Raw genomic sequence first — 14,121 nt, forward strand, 5'->3', positions numbered from 1 at the left:
GGACCCACATTAATCTGATTTCATTCCCAACCCTATGGACTGTGCCAGTCTCCAACCAGCTCCATCACAACCGAGGGCTGCGACCAACAGTTGGCTGATTATCAGTCCTGGCCTCAGGACTGCACAGTTCACACCGGGCTACAGACATCCAGCTTTCAACTTGCTGGTTCAGGGTGAGCTCAGGATTATGCACTGGCAAGTAGTAATAGCACTGTTAGGATTTGATCTCTGATCCCAAAATCACACATCCTGCCATGCACATGTGGCATGGCAGATGGCATAATTGTTGGGATTGGTGTCAGATCTCATTGTGCCATTAAATGAACGTGTGCCAGGGGCCTCAGATACTACAACAACCTTCCCCGGGGGTGGACGAAAGTGGAATGAATTCCACTTCACCAGTTTCCAGGCTGCTTGCAATTACCACATGCTGCTAGTGATATATTGAATCTGAAAAGTGTGCATGTGCATGTGTGTGGAGTGAGATGCAGAATCTATTCTGTGATGCCTTTCCAGGTTTTTAAACATGAAATGTTTTAAGTCAAATAGTCTCATACACTACATGTAATTTTTATAGTAAAGATGTCTTTATTCCAAAATAATAATGTGTTAGCCAGACAACTACAAAACATCTACACAGGACTTTGGTAAGAAATGTTCATATCTTTCGCATAGTTCCACAGCAAACAAAAACAGCAGCAGAGGAAAACTTAAAAAAAATAATTGAAATGCATGTTGCACATTACATTTGTTAAGCCCCTACCCTTTTTCCTTTTATTATGTGTACAGCTTCTACAGCTCATGTTAGAAAAAAAACAACATACACAGGATGCTAAAAACTGATAACTGAGGTGTACAAAACTCTGAAGTGATACCTGTGCTTTCAGTTCAGGAATATGTATTATTCATGAGTTACTAACAAGAGATAATAAGTTTTATTTTTATTGACTGATATTCAGTGAATATTACACTACTAGAAAGTTTACAGTAACATTGCAATAATTCTACATACTATATATCAGAGCTTTTTTTGTTTTCCTTAATAGAAAATCAACCTCTTAATTTTCTGTTTTTGTTTTTTGTTTTTATTTTTTACAAAAAGTAACAAGCTTAAATATCTTTTGTATCAAGTTAGAAGAAAATCAGCAAAGTGAACTGGAAAGAAATTGATCAACAGAAAAATAATATAATAAACTGGACAGGCAGAAACAACCACACCTCTAACTACACACGATTTTGTGATTGCAGGTATTAATAATGTGGAAAAACTTGAACATCTATAATACTGAGCCCAAGAGAAATGACTGGAAACCACAATGAACGACCTCCTGATTAAAATAAAATAAATAAAGTGTATATGGTTATTGAAACCATACTTGAAGCAGAGTGTGAGAATTGCCTGAACTTTTCTGTATGGTTCTATTCAAACAGCACATATTACATATGAAAATGTAATACACTTTTATATACTTCACATAAGTTTAATGCATATATTTGAACTAAAGTTGTATAAACTTTGTTAAAAGGGAATAAATCTAAAATTGTTACTAATGGTATCTGTAAAAATAAGTGATTACTTTCCATACAGAAATTAGAAAGGCCTTTGAGATGGGTTTTTAGCAGTAGTATAAACAAGGCATAAAAGGCAAATGTAGACCCACTTCCTTGACCTTTAATGGTTACCACAATCTACAAGATCCCTGTGGGGATAGAAAGAGTTAACATGAAATATTTTCCAGGAAGGGGGACGGGGATCATTCTGCACTGTTTGCATGGATCTTATTTGCATGTGATTTCTGGGACGGCTCCTCCTGGGAGCTCAGGTTTTTCTGTTAACTCTCCCTCTACACCAAGTGGTCCTTTCTCCTGTTACTGTCCTGTTACTAAAAGACCTTGTCTGTGCAAGATGGAAGTCTTTGGGATTCCCCCGTCCCTTTTAAAGGTTAGGCTAAACCTTTCCCCCCGATTTGATTCACTAGGGTTCACGCCCACTGATTTTTTTCATTTAGCAGCAATGAGACTAAACACAGAAGTTGGCCCCACTACTGCACTGGTCTTTACTTAATTCCAGGGCAATGGGAGGCAGCAAGGTGTGCTTGGGTATTGGGGCTTTGGGACACTACAGAATCCCTAGCAGTGCTCAATGGTTTTATAGGAAAATGAAGGAGCATTCTTCCACTATCCAGCCACCTTATGTGGTTGAGATACCACAGGAGCCAAGTCAAAAATTCCTGAATGTGATGGGGTGACGACCAATGGCTGTAAATTATGACATTCCAAACCAGGGGCCAATTTCTGGACCATGTGATGAAGTGTAAATTGTTTGAATAACTTATCTACAGCTGACTAAAAAGAAATATAAGATTGCAATTTTCCATTCATTTCTCTCAAACTTTTTTTTAAAAAGAAGTGTTATCAGACAACAGTCTTTATTCTCAGTGCATTGTTGTTGTTTGTTTAGATAGAGACATAGGTTTACAACTTCTGTACTGGACAAAAAGTAAATAAATTGTTACCTTCTGTTTTCCATTGTAAATCTTAAGATCTTAAAACCATAAGAAATAACCATAATAGATGAGATCTGAAGACCACCTTATCCCACATTCTGCCTGCAGCCATGACTGGATGCTTCAGAGAAGGGTGTAAAAAGGGATAAGTATGCAGAAACACCTGATAAGAAGCTACTTTCTAACTGTAGGCAGTAAATTGACAGCTTAGGACCTCAAGCATAATTTTTATCCTTCCTAGTATAATTACAGGTGAAAGTCTTATAATTCACATCTAATCTTTTTGGGGGGGCGGGGCACGGGGGTGAACCCTCCTAAATGCTTTGCCTGGAGAGTACACCTTCCAGCAATGAATGGCACAGGATGATTATTCGCTGAGTAACGAAGTTGTATTTTTGTTTATCAGTTTTTAGTATGTTGCAGTTTCATTTGAAAGTGTATCTCCCCCTCCCTTTCTGCATTATAAACAGGAACTTACCTAAATTGCAGTTTCATGGATTTTGTGGAATCCACCAATCAGCAGCAAGGCCACTGTGAAATGCCCGCAAAATTGGCTCTGCATGTTGCAACTGGGCCACAAAAAAACCCTGCGTCTTGGGGCAATTTAGGTTGGTCCCTAATTATAAGCTATACAACACTTGACTTGCCTTCTGTCACTCACTATTTTATATACTTCTATCTTGGCCCCTCTCATAAATTAATCCTAATCTTTTTCAATCTTATTTATATGGAAGCCTTTTCATGCTGCAGTAGCTGCCCCAATCTTCCTTTGGACCCTTTCTGTTTTAGCTGCATTCTTTAGGAGATGGCAGCAGGCAGAACCAAAAATGGTATTCGAGATAAGGATGTGTTATTAAGGTGGCATATGGCATTTTTCCATATTTGTTATTTTGATCATCCTTGCACATTAAATAAGCATCTTTACGGAGATGTCCACAGGGATACATTTCTGACTTATTAGAACTGTTTCCTTTAAAGATGCAAACTACTTTTTTAAGGGACCCTAGAATTCTCATGAAGAAAAATTATACAGAATAATTGCTATAAATACTAATTTAACCCAGTGGTGGGAAATATAAATATGCACCTTTTAATGTTATTGAACCAACATTATTTAAATTATTCCTTGGCACAACTGTGTAATCATATAGGCACTGCTTTGGATATTTGAAATCAAATTTAAAGAGAATTCCTTCCATTCATGAAACATGTCACTTTAACTTAGTTATGTTAATATGCATGCCACCTATGTCTCTACAGGTAATATTTCTATATGGCTACTGCATGTCCACAGAGATGTCTCTATTTCAGAGTTAAATGACTCACAATGACTTACTAGTTTTATGCATTAAGGGCTGGCTGGAGTATCAGAAATCCACTCTCAGCGTACATTTGTGAGGAAATATTTATAAAATATATTTCTTGCACCAGCAAGACTAATAAGCAAACCACACTGCAAAAATGAAGACGAATATACACTTTATATTCTTTTTTTTGTTTTTGTTTTAAAAACCAAACCAAGGTTGACTTTCCATTTAGCTCAGAGTGCGTCACTTTGAAGCCTCAGGTTTTGCTAACAAGGATGAACATTACATGCTCTTATCTCCTTTTTGTCTTTGCAGCTGGTAAACTGAGTATTTTTAAATCTCTTCTTTACTATCATGAAGCGTTCCTGAATTCCACCTCCACACAGTTTGGTACATTCTGACCAAGCAGTCCATGGTCTCATCTTACAACCTAAAATTAAAAAAACCCAAACAAAAACGAGATAAGTTATTAAAACAATGATTTAATGTTAGTGTTTGGAATTATCTAACTAGCTAGCTAAATTGCTGTGGGGGCATGTATGTGTGCATATATACTAATAATGGATTATTGTATGATATTATTGTACAGCCACCAATACTAGATTATGGTATGGGTATGAATAATGAGTGTTTATTTTACTAATACCCATAGAATAATCTATTATTACAGGGTCGAATCATGTCCAGTTAAAGCCTTCAATATATAAATACTAACAAATGTTGGAGGACAACCCCTAACCCAATATATTTTCAAGTTAGATAAGGAAAGGTAGATGGAAATTAATTAAGTGGGATGGGGAACAAAGCAAGGTAGTGTTAAAGCTTATTATAATACCACAACGTTTCGCACAGAGCATTATCTATTTAGTTTTTAGGGCCCAGAGTTTGAAAATATTGGCCCTCGTTGATAGGAACCTGGCGAGCAAAAATGTGATTCTGATTTGGTTCAGAACTCTGGAGCAGGGGTTTGCCACAGCCTTTAGCGGTCTCATGTTGGTTTTAGTCAGTTTTACTATTATTATTAATAGTAATAATAATAATAATTATTATTATTGCTATCTAAAACAAAGTCAACTCCTTATCAAGCAGGTCTAAAGTCAAGATGTTCAGGAGCTCCCTTTTTATAATGGAAGGAAGAACCTTAAGGAAGAATACAGAGTTCTTGGCAACTTGAGAGGCAAAGTTGAAAACTTACACCTTGTGACCTAAACTCAGATTTGACCTTCAGTGTTCAAAGGTGAAAGTCACCATACAACCTTATTGAAGCTTTACCTAGAAGGTAATACTACTGAACTGTGCTGGAAAAATTAGATTGCATTAAAGACCTGTTGCTCTTTCCTGTTTTAAACAAGGTCCTTGGTAACAAGAATGTTCTAAGAGAAGCACCAACGCACAACTTACCTGGATATTGCTCACTATCTATGTCTTTCTTAGCTTGCTCACTTCTCCTTTTCTCACGGGCCTCTTTCCAGCGTCTTTTCTCTATACTTGGGTTTCTTAAGCATTTTCTTATTCGGCATTTTTTACGTTGGACAGTTTCTGGGCATGGAGCTCCTCCAAACTGAGGTTCCATTTTAATCATTCTTGTCCTGATCATATGCCCCTTTCCACATGATTTATTGCATTCAGACCAGTGGGACCACTCTGTTAGTTCACAGTCAATGGCTGCAAACAGCAAAATTGAAACATTAGCAGTTCTAACAACTGTTTAGGATTCAGCAACCCTAGCCAGAGGGTGTAGAACAAACTTGTGGCTTTACCTAATTGCATTCTCTATTCAAAATACATCAGCACAACTCTATCTGGAGAGTTTTCAAGAACACATGCTAAATATCTGAGCAGTCAAGAGTGACACTAGAATTAGCTGCCTTAGGTATAAATGGGGTAGGGGGAGGCCACCAGATTTTAAAAGAGCATCCCACCCCCCTTATTCCTCCTTTAATACTCATATGTTGTAGTTTTGCCTTGCTATGAAGTACTTACTACGTAGTACTACTTAAAAGAATTATTAAGGAGTCATGCACACTGCCTTTAGGAGCATATTTTAAATAAAGATAGTAAATAATGCCAATACTGTAGTTGCATGGGACCTGGTATTTTAGGATTTCAAACCTTTTCACTGAGATTAAATAACTGCATCCAATACCAGTTATATGATTTTAAAGAAGTGTTATCTCACTTTTACAGACAGGAAACTGAAAAAAAAGATTTACATTTATTTGCTTACAGCTCCAGAACAAGTGTGGGGGGGGGGGGGGGAGGGAAGGGGGGGACAGAGAGAGAACATAGAGCTCCTGTCTCTAAAGGCAGAAGGCTATTTATTTTTCAAAACTCGGAGCTTCCAACCTCCTAATTGGAAACGATTTTTGCTTTAAAATCAAAGCCTTCATTGACTAAAAATCAACAAGTAGGGATATGTTCACCTGCTTTTATGAATTCTCAACTACCAAATTGCATTATAAGAATTTTTTATAGCTAATCCTTTCTGTAACATATAACACAGTTAGTTATAAAATCCTGTGTAACAACTGGCAAATAGCATAGTAATCATATCATAAAACATTCATTCAGCAGTGCTTCAAGTATCCCATATGCCTCCTCTGCACCGTTCATGGAATACAAAGCAACTGGGATGTGGCACTAACTGAGCAGTTGGGAATTCTCTTCGTTCAGGGTGTAAAATCAACATTGCTGGGGTTTTGCACCGTCTACTCTGGGTATGTGCTGCTGTGGTTCTGGGTCAATGGAGTAGCCACAGTTTTGCTTTAAATATGACACTGGAATTACATAAAACACACAAGCCACTTTCTATGCCTCTCTCTCCTGGCATCTACTTTATGGGCCAAATCCAAGGCCCATAATTCCTACCTGCTTTTTAGTGGGGAGTAGATTAAATGATACAACCAGAAAAAAATTCTGGCATTACTAAACAGCACAACTTGCCTGTTGACTTAGAGCTGAGCAGGTTGAAGTCCTTTGTAAATCACACATTGCCTGAAATTTTGGAGGATGGAATAGCACTGGCCAGTGCCCCTTACCATCATCTATCTCATTAGCTGCCTATCCTGGCTAATGTGACAGTATGTCATGGTCTCAGCCCAGCTCCTAGTGGTCATAAATCCACATTAAAAAAGCACTTATTGATAGGCTCAGCAGAGAGACCAAGGATACAGTCATGGAAACCAAGAAAACCTCCTAACATTTAAATTAAGGCACGTGTGATAAACTGGGACTGCTGCTTCCCATGTTGTCCTGCTTCCAAATAGAAGATGACTGTGAAGGTTTATGTTTCTGAATTCACACTGCATATATCCAGTACAATTATTTATGCATGCATTCATAATTAAATATAGGCAGGCAGAGACTCTCTATACAATTATTTTCCTTAAAAGAAACAGTTAGAAAGAGTCTAAGAAAGATGCATAAAGAGGATCAGTTGTTCACACTGGGCATGCCTACAGCAGACATTTACTGAAGTTGTCTAATTAGTTCTGTAGTAAACATCTCACATCTACGTGTGTTGTGCTATTAGGCCACAGAAAACTAATACACTCCATAACAGGGTAGTACTTGTAAATACTACTATCCTGCTGCAGAGTTATTTACTGTGCAGAAATGCATGTGTAGATAATGAATCAGGCATAAATTGTGCCCAGTCAACCCAGCCAGCAAGCGGCCACACTCCTATCTGCTGCCTAGCCACAACTCATCTGCTGCCCCCTGTACTCCCTGGCACCAGGGCAGCTGCAGCTGAAGCCTGGAGCTCCCCTTGGTTGCTGCAGGGGAACATAGTAGAGAAGCAGCAGCTCTGGCCTAAACTGCTCCTCTCTGGCTCAATTTGCTGCTGTTTCGGGTACACGTGTAGACACTGAACTGAGGAGTCATTAATTGCAGCACAAACTGCTCCACAGTTTGTTTAGTTGCATTAATTGCACATGTAGATATGCCCACCACCAACTGAATACATCTTTGAGGACTAGGTAAATATATATGCCTGGAGTGTACAAACAAATAATGTCCTTTCTATGATGCATGTTAGGTGAAGAACACCTTACATGGACTCAGTTATCTTTTAGAACAGGGCATCTTTGAAAATTTAATAACATCCTCACAGTATTTTTCTAAAGCACATCAAGTGGAATCCTATTAACCTCTGTGAACCTAAATAGCACTTACCCAGACACTTAAGTAGCATTTTTGGCACTGATGCACAGTACAGATGTATACTCAGCATGCAGAGTAGGCATTAAACTAACTGGACAGTTATGTACATGTGTACATAGGTGTAACTCCAAAAAAAAACCAAAAAGGAGGACCATCCTCTGTTTAAACCCAAATGATTAAAAAACACCCCAGGGGAAGGAGACCAAGGCTCTACACCAGATAGAGAATAAATCTCTGTCTTTTTTGGCTTCCATTCACAAGGCTGTAGTAACCAGACTGCAAAGGAGATGACTCCTTAGACTCATCTATCTCCACTATTCCTCTTGACATTGAGTCACTGCACCTTGCACTTAGTAGTCATTGGTTAAAAAAGCAGCAGGGGGAGGGGAAAGAGGACAGCAGAATGCAGTGATTTTTGTTCTGTTGGGAAGCAAAAGACCTGGCTAGGACCCAGGGCCTGCTCCCTTCTAGTCTAGCATCTATCTCACTAAGCCACTGACCTTCTGGGTTCTCTTTCTTTAAACCTACATATCTCCCACTCTTGGCTGATGAGGGGACCAGCTTCAAAAGCAGGCCTGAAGAAGGGCCTGTACAACACCTGTAGCAGGGTGCAAAGCATTGTGCTACGAAACTGGGGAGATAAAGCTTCAAACCTCCTTCCCGGGCAAAAACCCTAATCACTCAACTACTGGGGCTGAAACATGGGAGCACCCCCTGCTTGCCTAGTTGTGAGTTCTTGCCCAGCTACAATTTTGCATGTATTGTATATGCATATAACTGTGTAGCTGCCTGCCTGGCCTACTGCACATTCTCAGTATGAATACCTACTCTTATGTGTCCATATTGCCCAGGTAATAGAGGGTAGCAGCATCATAAACTGTGCCTATGTGCCAAAAGTCATTTGTGCAGCTGAGAAAAACCTGCCAGTTAGTTACGTACATGGGCAGCATCTATTCATCATGTATACACTTTTGCTTTGCATGAGTAGCTGTAGAGCTTGGTGATGGAGAGCTTCCCCAAGTATGAAAGGGCCTACAGATGTGTCACAGCTCTGCCATGTCTTTCGGGAATGTCTCTTTTGTCATAATAGATTATAGCAGGGAAAGCAATGCATCTTCACCATGGTGAGCTTACTGTTTCACCAGCTGCTACCCCCTGTATCAGCACAGTATCTCAAACTGTGTGTGTCTGGCTCTGATGTTGCAGGATTCAGCAAGGAAAGGTTACAGATTCCCTCATTGGTCAGATGAGATAGAACAGTTCCTTTGAGGATGCAGAGAAATCATTCAGGTCAAAGCAACAACCAGAGGCTACAAAGGACAATCAACACATCCCAGAGGGTGACCAGGTTTAGACTCTTATGTTGCAGAGCATCCTAAATAGCTTTCACATTCTAGGCAGGTTCCTATACTTACGGCATTCTGGCAACATGCACTTTTCCACTTGTTCCAGCTCCTCATTGCAGTCTCCAAGCTCAGCTGCTGATTTTAGCATCCGTTGCCTGGTCCTCATTCCCTTCCCACAGGTTACACTACAGTCACTCCATTCAGACCAAGGTGAGAGCATGCAAGGAATGGTATCTAATATAGGAAAAGAATAATTGGCAAATTTGTGAACCCTATTATGTGGGCATTTAAGTAAAAAATTTGAAAAGAAGTAATATGCAAAATGTGAGTGCTCAAAGAAGAAAGACAGCTATACTGAATTTGGCTGTCAGCTTAGATAAAATAATAATAATATAAAAAACAGCTGTCCTGATGCCTTTAGAAAAGCTCAGCTAGAACCTACATTTTTAAAAAGAATAAAAGTCAGATTTGTATGCTATATTACTTCTAGTGGGAGATAACTGCTAACAGTTGTTATCAGTAAAGCTGGTCTTTACTGGACTTTTAAATATTTTCCATTAAGAAAACTGAAATGAGGTGTTTGGCATTGGTTTGGCCTGAACTGAAATATTTAATTTTCTGTCTGCATGATATTAATCTGTCTGCAGCTGCTTCTATGGTGCTACATGGGAGCTGACTTGAACTTTACTGACATGAGACTCACTTAATCCCCTTCTGGCTGGATTATACCCCAGCAATACACCATGGTCTCTCTTCTGACTAAACTTCCATCATGTGTATCCCCATGCCCACAATGCATTATGCCAGACATGTAGCCCACAGAATAGATTTGGGGAGTGAGGAAGCCAAACTGCAACTCCCAAAGGCATCAAAGCTTCTCAGATGCACACAATTTAGCATACAATTTGATGAACAGAAATGTTTAGACATTTCTGCCTTTCACCTTTTCGAAACATGGTTTTGGGGGAGAGGTTGAAGGGGGAAGAGGGACGAGTGTAGCTTTTTGTCCTGTTCTGGCAAAACACTGGAATTTTCCACAGGCTCTAAATGTTAACTTTTTGCTCACCTCACATACTGTGTCAGTTCTGGTGAAGGTATTAGTTTAAATCCTAAGGTTCAGCATGTCCAGCAAATCCTGAAAACTGTACTCCTCATTATCTTAAAAGATCACAGGACTTAGGGACATTTGTTCATTTGAGCCTTTCAACACCTTGATAACAACAATACCTATCGATGATAGTTGATGTTATTACCCGGTACTTATGAAGCAGTATTACTTAGTACTTCACTATTACTAGTACTATTACCTAGTACTAATAATATGAAGTGCTGAGTTCTATTACCTAGTACTTATGAATGCCTGCAGGTATTTTGCTAGTATATGCTAACTGGCAGGGCTACTGTGCTATTTGCAAAACAAAGTGTCATGTACTATACAAGTGAATATTTTTTTCTGACACTGTTATACCACCCTCTGAGAAGAACTGGTACCAAATGCATATTCCTGTGCGGAGGAGAATCTGATTCCATGGTGGGTGAAGGTTGGCAATACTTCCTATCAGGCACACTTTAGATGTGCTGAAGCAACATGTCAGCAGAGTCATCTCAATTTTCAGGCTGGCAGATGGCTCATGGATACTTACGGCATTCTGGCATCATGCATTTCTCTGCCTCTGTAGTTTCCGTCTTGCACATGGATCCATCAGCTGGAGTCATCTTAATCATTCTGTATCGTTTTTTCATTCCCATGCCACAGCTAGCACTGCATTCATCCCACTCTCCCCATTCTGTCACAAGGCAGCTACTAGGAGCTATTTATAATGTCAAAAGAGAAAATGACTCACTAATGGCATTCACTGAAGTAATGGTTCATTTAGCGCTCATGCTATTGATTAGATTTCATGAGGCTAAATCAAATACTTACCACACTCCTCATTTACAATGCATTTCTCAGTTTCTTCAGTAGGCACTTTGCACATGGAACCGTCTTCAGGGAATTGTTTTACATATCTTTCTCTAGATCTTGTTCCCATTCCACAGGAAACACTGCAGGGGGACCATGTAATCCATTCAGACATCATGCACGTGGAGCCATCTAAGATACAGAAAAGAATATCATTCGCTGATATTCATATGCAATATTTCCCTGATATAAACAGATATCCGTACTTCTGTTTATCGTGTGTATCCCTTCCCTGCCCGCTCTGTCTTTCTGATCTTTTTCTCTGTTCCTCACTTCAGTGCTTTCTTCTTCCTACTCCTGCTTGATCTTCAAATACCAGTCAGACAGCTTACTGAAATGCAATAGTGGACACAAGTGGCCACAATTTTAAGGGGCTTCTATAAAGCTCTATGTGGGTGTTTGCAGATCTGTACACAATCATTTATGCATGCACTTTTCAACCATCATCACTAGATAGGACCGTGCAGCAACAGTAGCTGGCTTTCAAAGTAAAGTTAAAATGGGTCACACACTAAAAACATTCAGTGTCATCCTCCTCCGCATTTGTGATTCATTACCTTCATCACTACACCCTGGTCCCATACATGGTTGAAAATCCTGGGTGTCTGGACAAGGCACGCTGAGGTCCAGCTGAGCTTTAAGCATTCTCTGTCTCATCCGTTTCCCCTTTTCACAGGTAGAGGAACTGCAGGCTGACCATGGGGACCAGTTTGAATAGATGCAGGTTTCAGGGGTGTCATCTGAAGCCAATAAGAAACAGAACATGTCAATAACCAGTTGTCCTCCATGCAGTTCCTTTTCACTTTGCTCATGGTTGTGTGAGTTCAGCATGTGGCACTGCTTGCTGACAGACTTTCAGTGTTTTAAACTGTAAACTGAAAGCACAGAAAATTAATCTGAAAACACAATTACCACAAATACCTCTCCTTTGGTTAGTACACTGACAGCTTTACATTTTAATTCCTGCCACCTTATTGATATTGAACCTATCCAACTTCTGTGGACATGAAAGCCAAATACCAGTGACTCAAAGAATGGAAACTGAACCTGCATTCTGATATTCAGTGGGACAACTGCTTCTAACTCACTTAAGCACTTTTGAAAATCCACCCCCAACAATGGCCAGTTATTTAGGTCTTCAGTGTAAGAATATGGATGCAACTAGCACTTGCCAAGTTGTGTTTTTTTGTTGGGGGAAGGGGTTGATATTTTACGTATTGTACTAATAATTCTACAGAGAGATGAGATCAGCACTGGAGGAGGAAACAAAATTTAAACTCACAAAGCAGAACTTAATTAAAAATACCTTCTTCTTTTTCTTCTGGAGCAAGATCTGCTACAATGTCATCTACATTATCAGGTACGATATTGCACTGTTCCCCCTGCAAGGAAGTGGTTAGGAAGATTTAAATTAGGAAACTGATATGAATACCCCTGTGGGTACTGAGATATAAAATCAATTACTAGAAGCTACACAACAACAGGAGCAATATTGGTAATGCACTTATAATGTTACAGATATGCAGTTATTCATCTCTGCAAAGGGCCAGTGAAAAACCTACTACATTTCAACCGGATTCAAATGCTGCCCGGACCCTGTGCTGTCACCTTAACAGAACTCAAAATATTGTGAAAAGATAAAAACCTGAGATGTGGGATCTCTTAGGCCCCTGGCACACATTAATTTAATGGTGCAGTTGGATCAGATCACCAGTTCAGACAGTTGCACCTCCTGCATGGCAGGAGGTGTGATTTTGAGATCAGAGATCAGATCCAAATTGCAACGTTACTACTTCTCAATGTAGGGGGAGCCCAGCATCACGGTCCCAGGCTCCCCCTGCACTAGTAACTCTGTGTATTCATGAACAGGCATAGTCCCAGGGCATGGACCAACAATCAGCTGATTGTGAGTCCCAGCCCAGGAACCACAGTGGGTTCAGGTCTAGACTCCAGTGTAGTGAGATGATTGTTGATCTCAGCTCTAAGACTCAGAGCTCAGTGCACTGGGATAGAAAACCTGTGTACAGCCCAGCTGTGCATGAGTGTTTTTAAGGTCCTGCGCACTAGGATACCTGAATTAAGGCAAGATTCCCTGATCCCAAAGTCCCTGTGCACTAGGCATGTCAGAAAACTGCATATGCAGCTTGGTGACCCTCTGAAACCCAGCATCCTGGCCTAGCTGGTGAACTCCCTTCAAGCCAAGACCTTGAAAACAGCAAGGGGCAGTTCCATGCAGGGATGCACCACATGGTTGTCAGCTTGCCAACGTGGCGGAGGTCTGACATGCAGCCAGCATCAGGCTGCATACCAGGGCTATTCTGTAATGAGGCCAGATCAGAGCCCAAGCTCAGCCAGTCCCAATCAAGGGATCAGGGCAGTTCATCTCGCAAGACTACAGAGACACAGGTACCATTTATAGTGAGCCCAGATTAGTACCCAGCTGGTCCTCCTGAAGCAATCAGGGCAGAAAATCCCTTGAGGCCACAGGCAACAGGCTCCACCGGCTTTAAAAGCCAGACCCAGCCCACAATACCTGTCCAGGCAGAGGCTGAAGTACTTGCTTCTTACTGCTGTGTGAATCCTTTCTTTCCCTTATTGGATCTCTGGTTTTGAACACTAGCTCTTGATTCTGGTCCTGACTTCTGGCAAATCCTGACTCTGGCTTTGGCTCCTGATTCTAGTTCTGATCCTGGCTCCCTGGGAACCCAGATCCTAGACTTCACCTGTCTGTCAGGTGGCCATCCCAACTTTCCCACTCTCTCACATACCCTGCCACCCAGTCAATTTAAAGCGTGATGGAAACCAGCTCCAAAAAATATTGCACATATTTTGTG

General features: G+C 40.3%; 1 protein-coding gene across 1 annotated transcript in view; it reads right to left on the bottom strand.

The window, feature by feature from the left end:
• Positions 1 to 565: 565 nt before the first annotated feature.
• Positions 566 to 14,121, bottom strand: part of SPON1 (spondin 1) — a 375,349-nt gene continuing 361,793 nt past the window's right edge. Inside the window, exons 10-16 of the mRNA XM_090032775.1 lie at positions 12,594 to 12,669; positions 11,845 to 12,027; positions 11,249 to 11,419; positions 10,968 to 11,135; positions 9,394 to 9,558; positions 5,216 to 5,479; positions 566 to 4,244 (exon numbers count right to left, since the gene is read on the bottom strand). Of these exons, the coding sequence (XP_089888901.1) occupies positions 4,081 to 4,244; positions 5,216 to 5,479; positions 9,394 to 9,558; positions 10,968 to 11,135; positions 11,249 to 11,419; positions 11,845 to 12,027; positions 12,594 to 12,669 (1,191 nt within the window). The 3' untranslated portion in view covers positions 566 to 4,080. The remainder of the gene's footprint in view (positions 4,245 to 5,215; positions 5,480 to 9,393; positions 9,559 to 10,967; positions 11,136 to 11,248; positions 11,420 to 11,844; positions 12,028 to 12,593; positions 12,670 to 14,121) is intronic.

Source organism: Crocodylus siamensis, chromosome 2 (assembly GCF_052110815.1).
Source record: "Crocodylus siamensis isolate JL-2025a chromosome 2, ASM5211081v1, whole genome shotgun sequence".
Classification (NCBI taxonomy): Eukaryota; Metazoa; Chordata; order Crocodylia; family Crocodylidae; genus Crocodylus; species Crocodylus siamensis.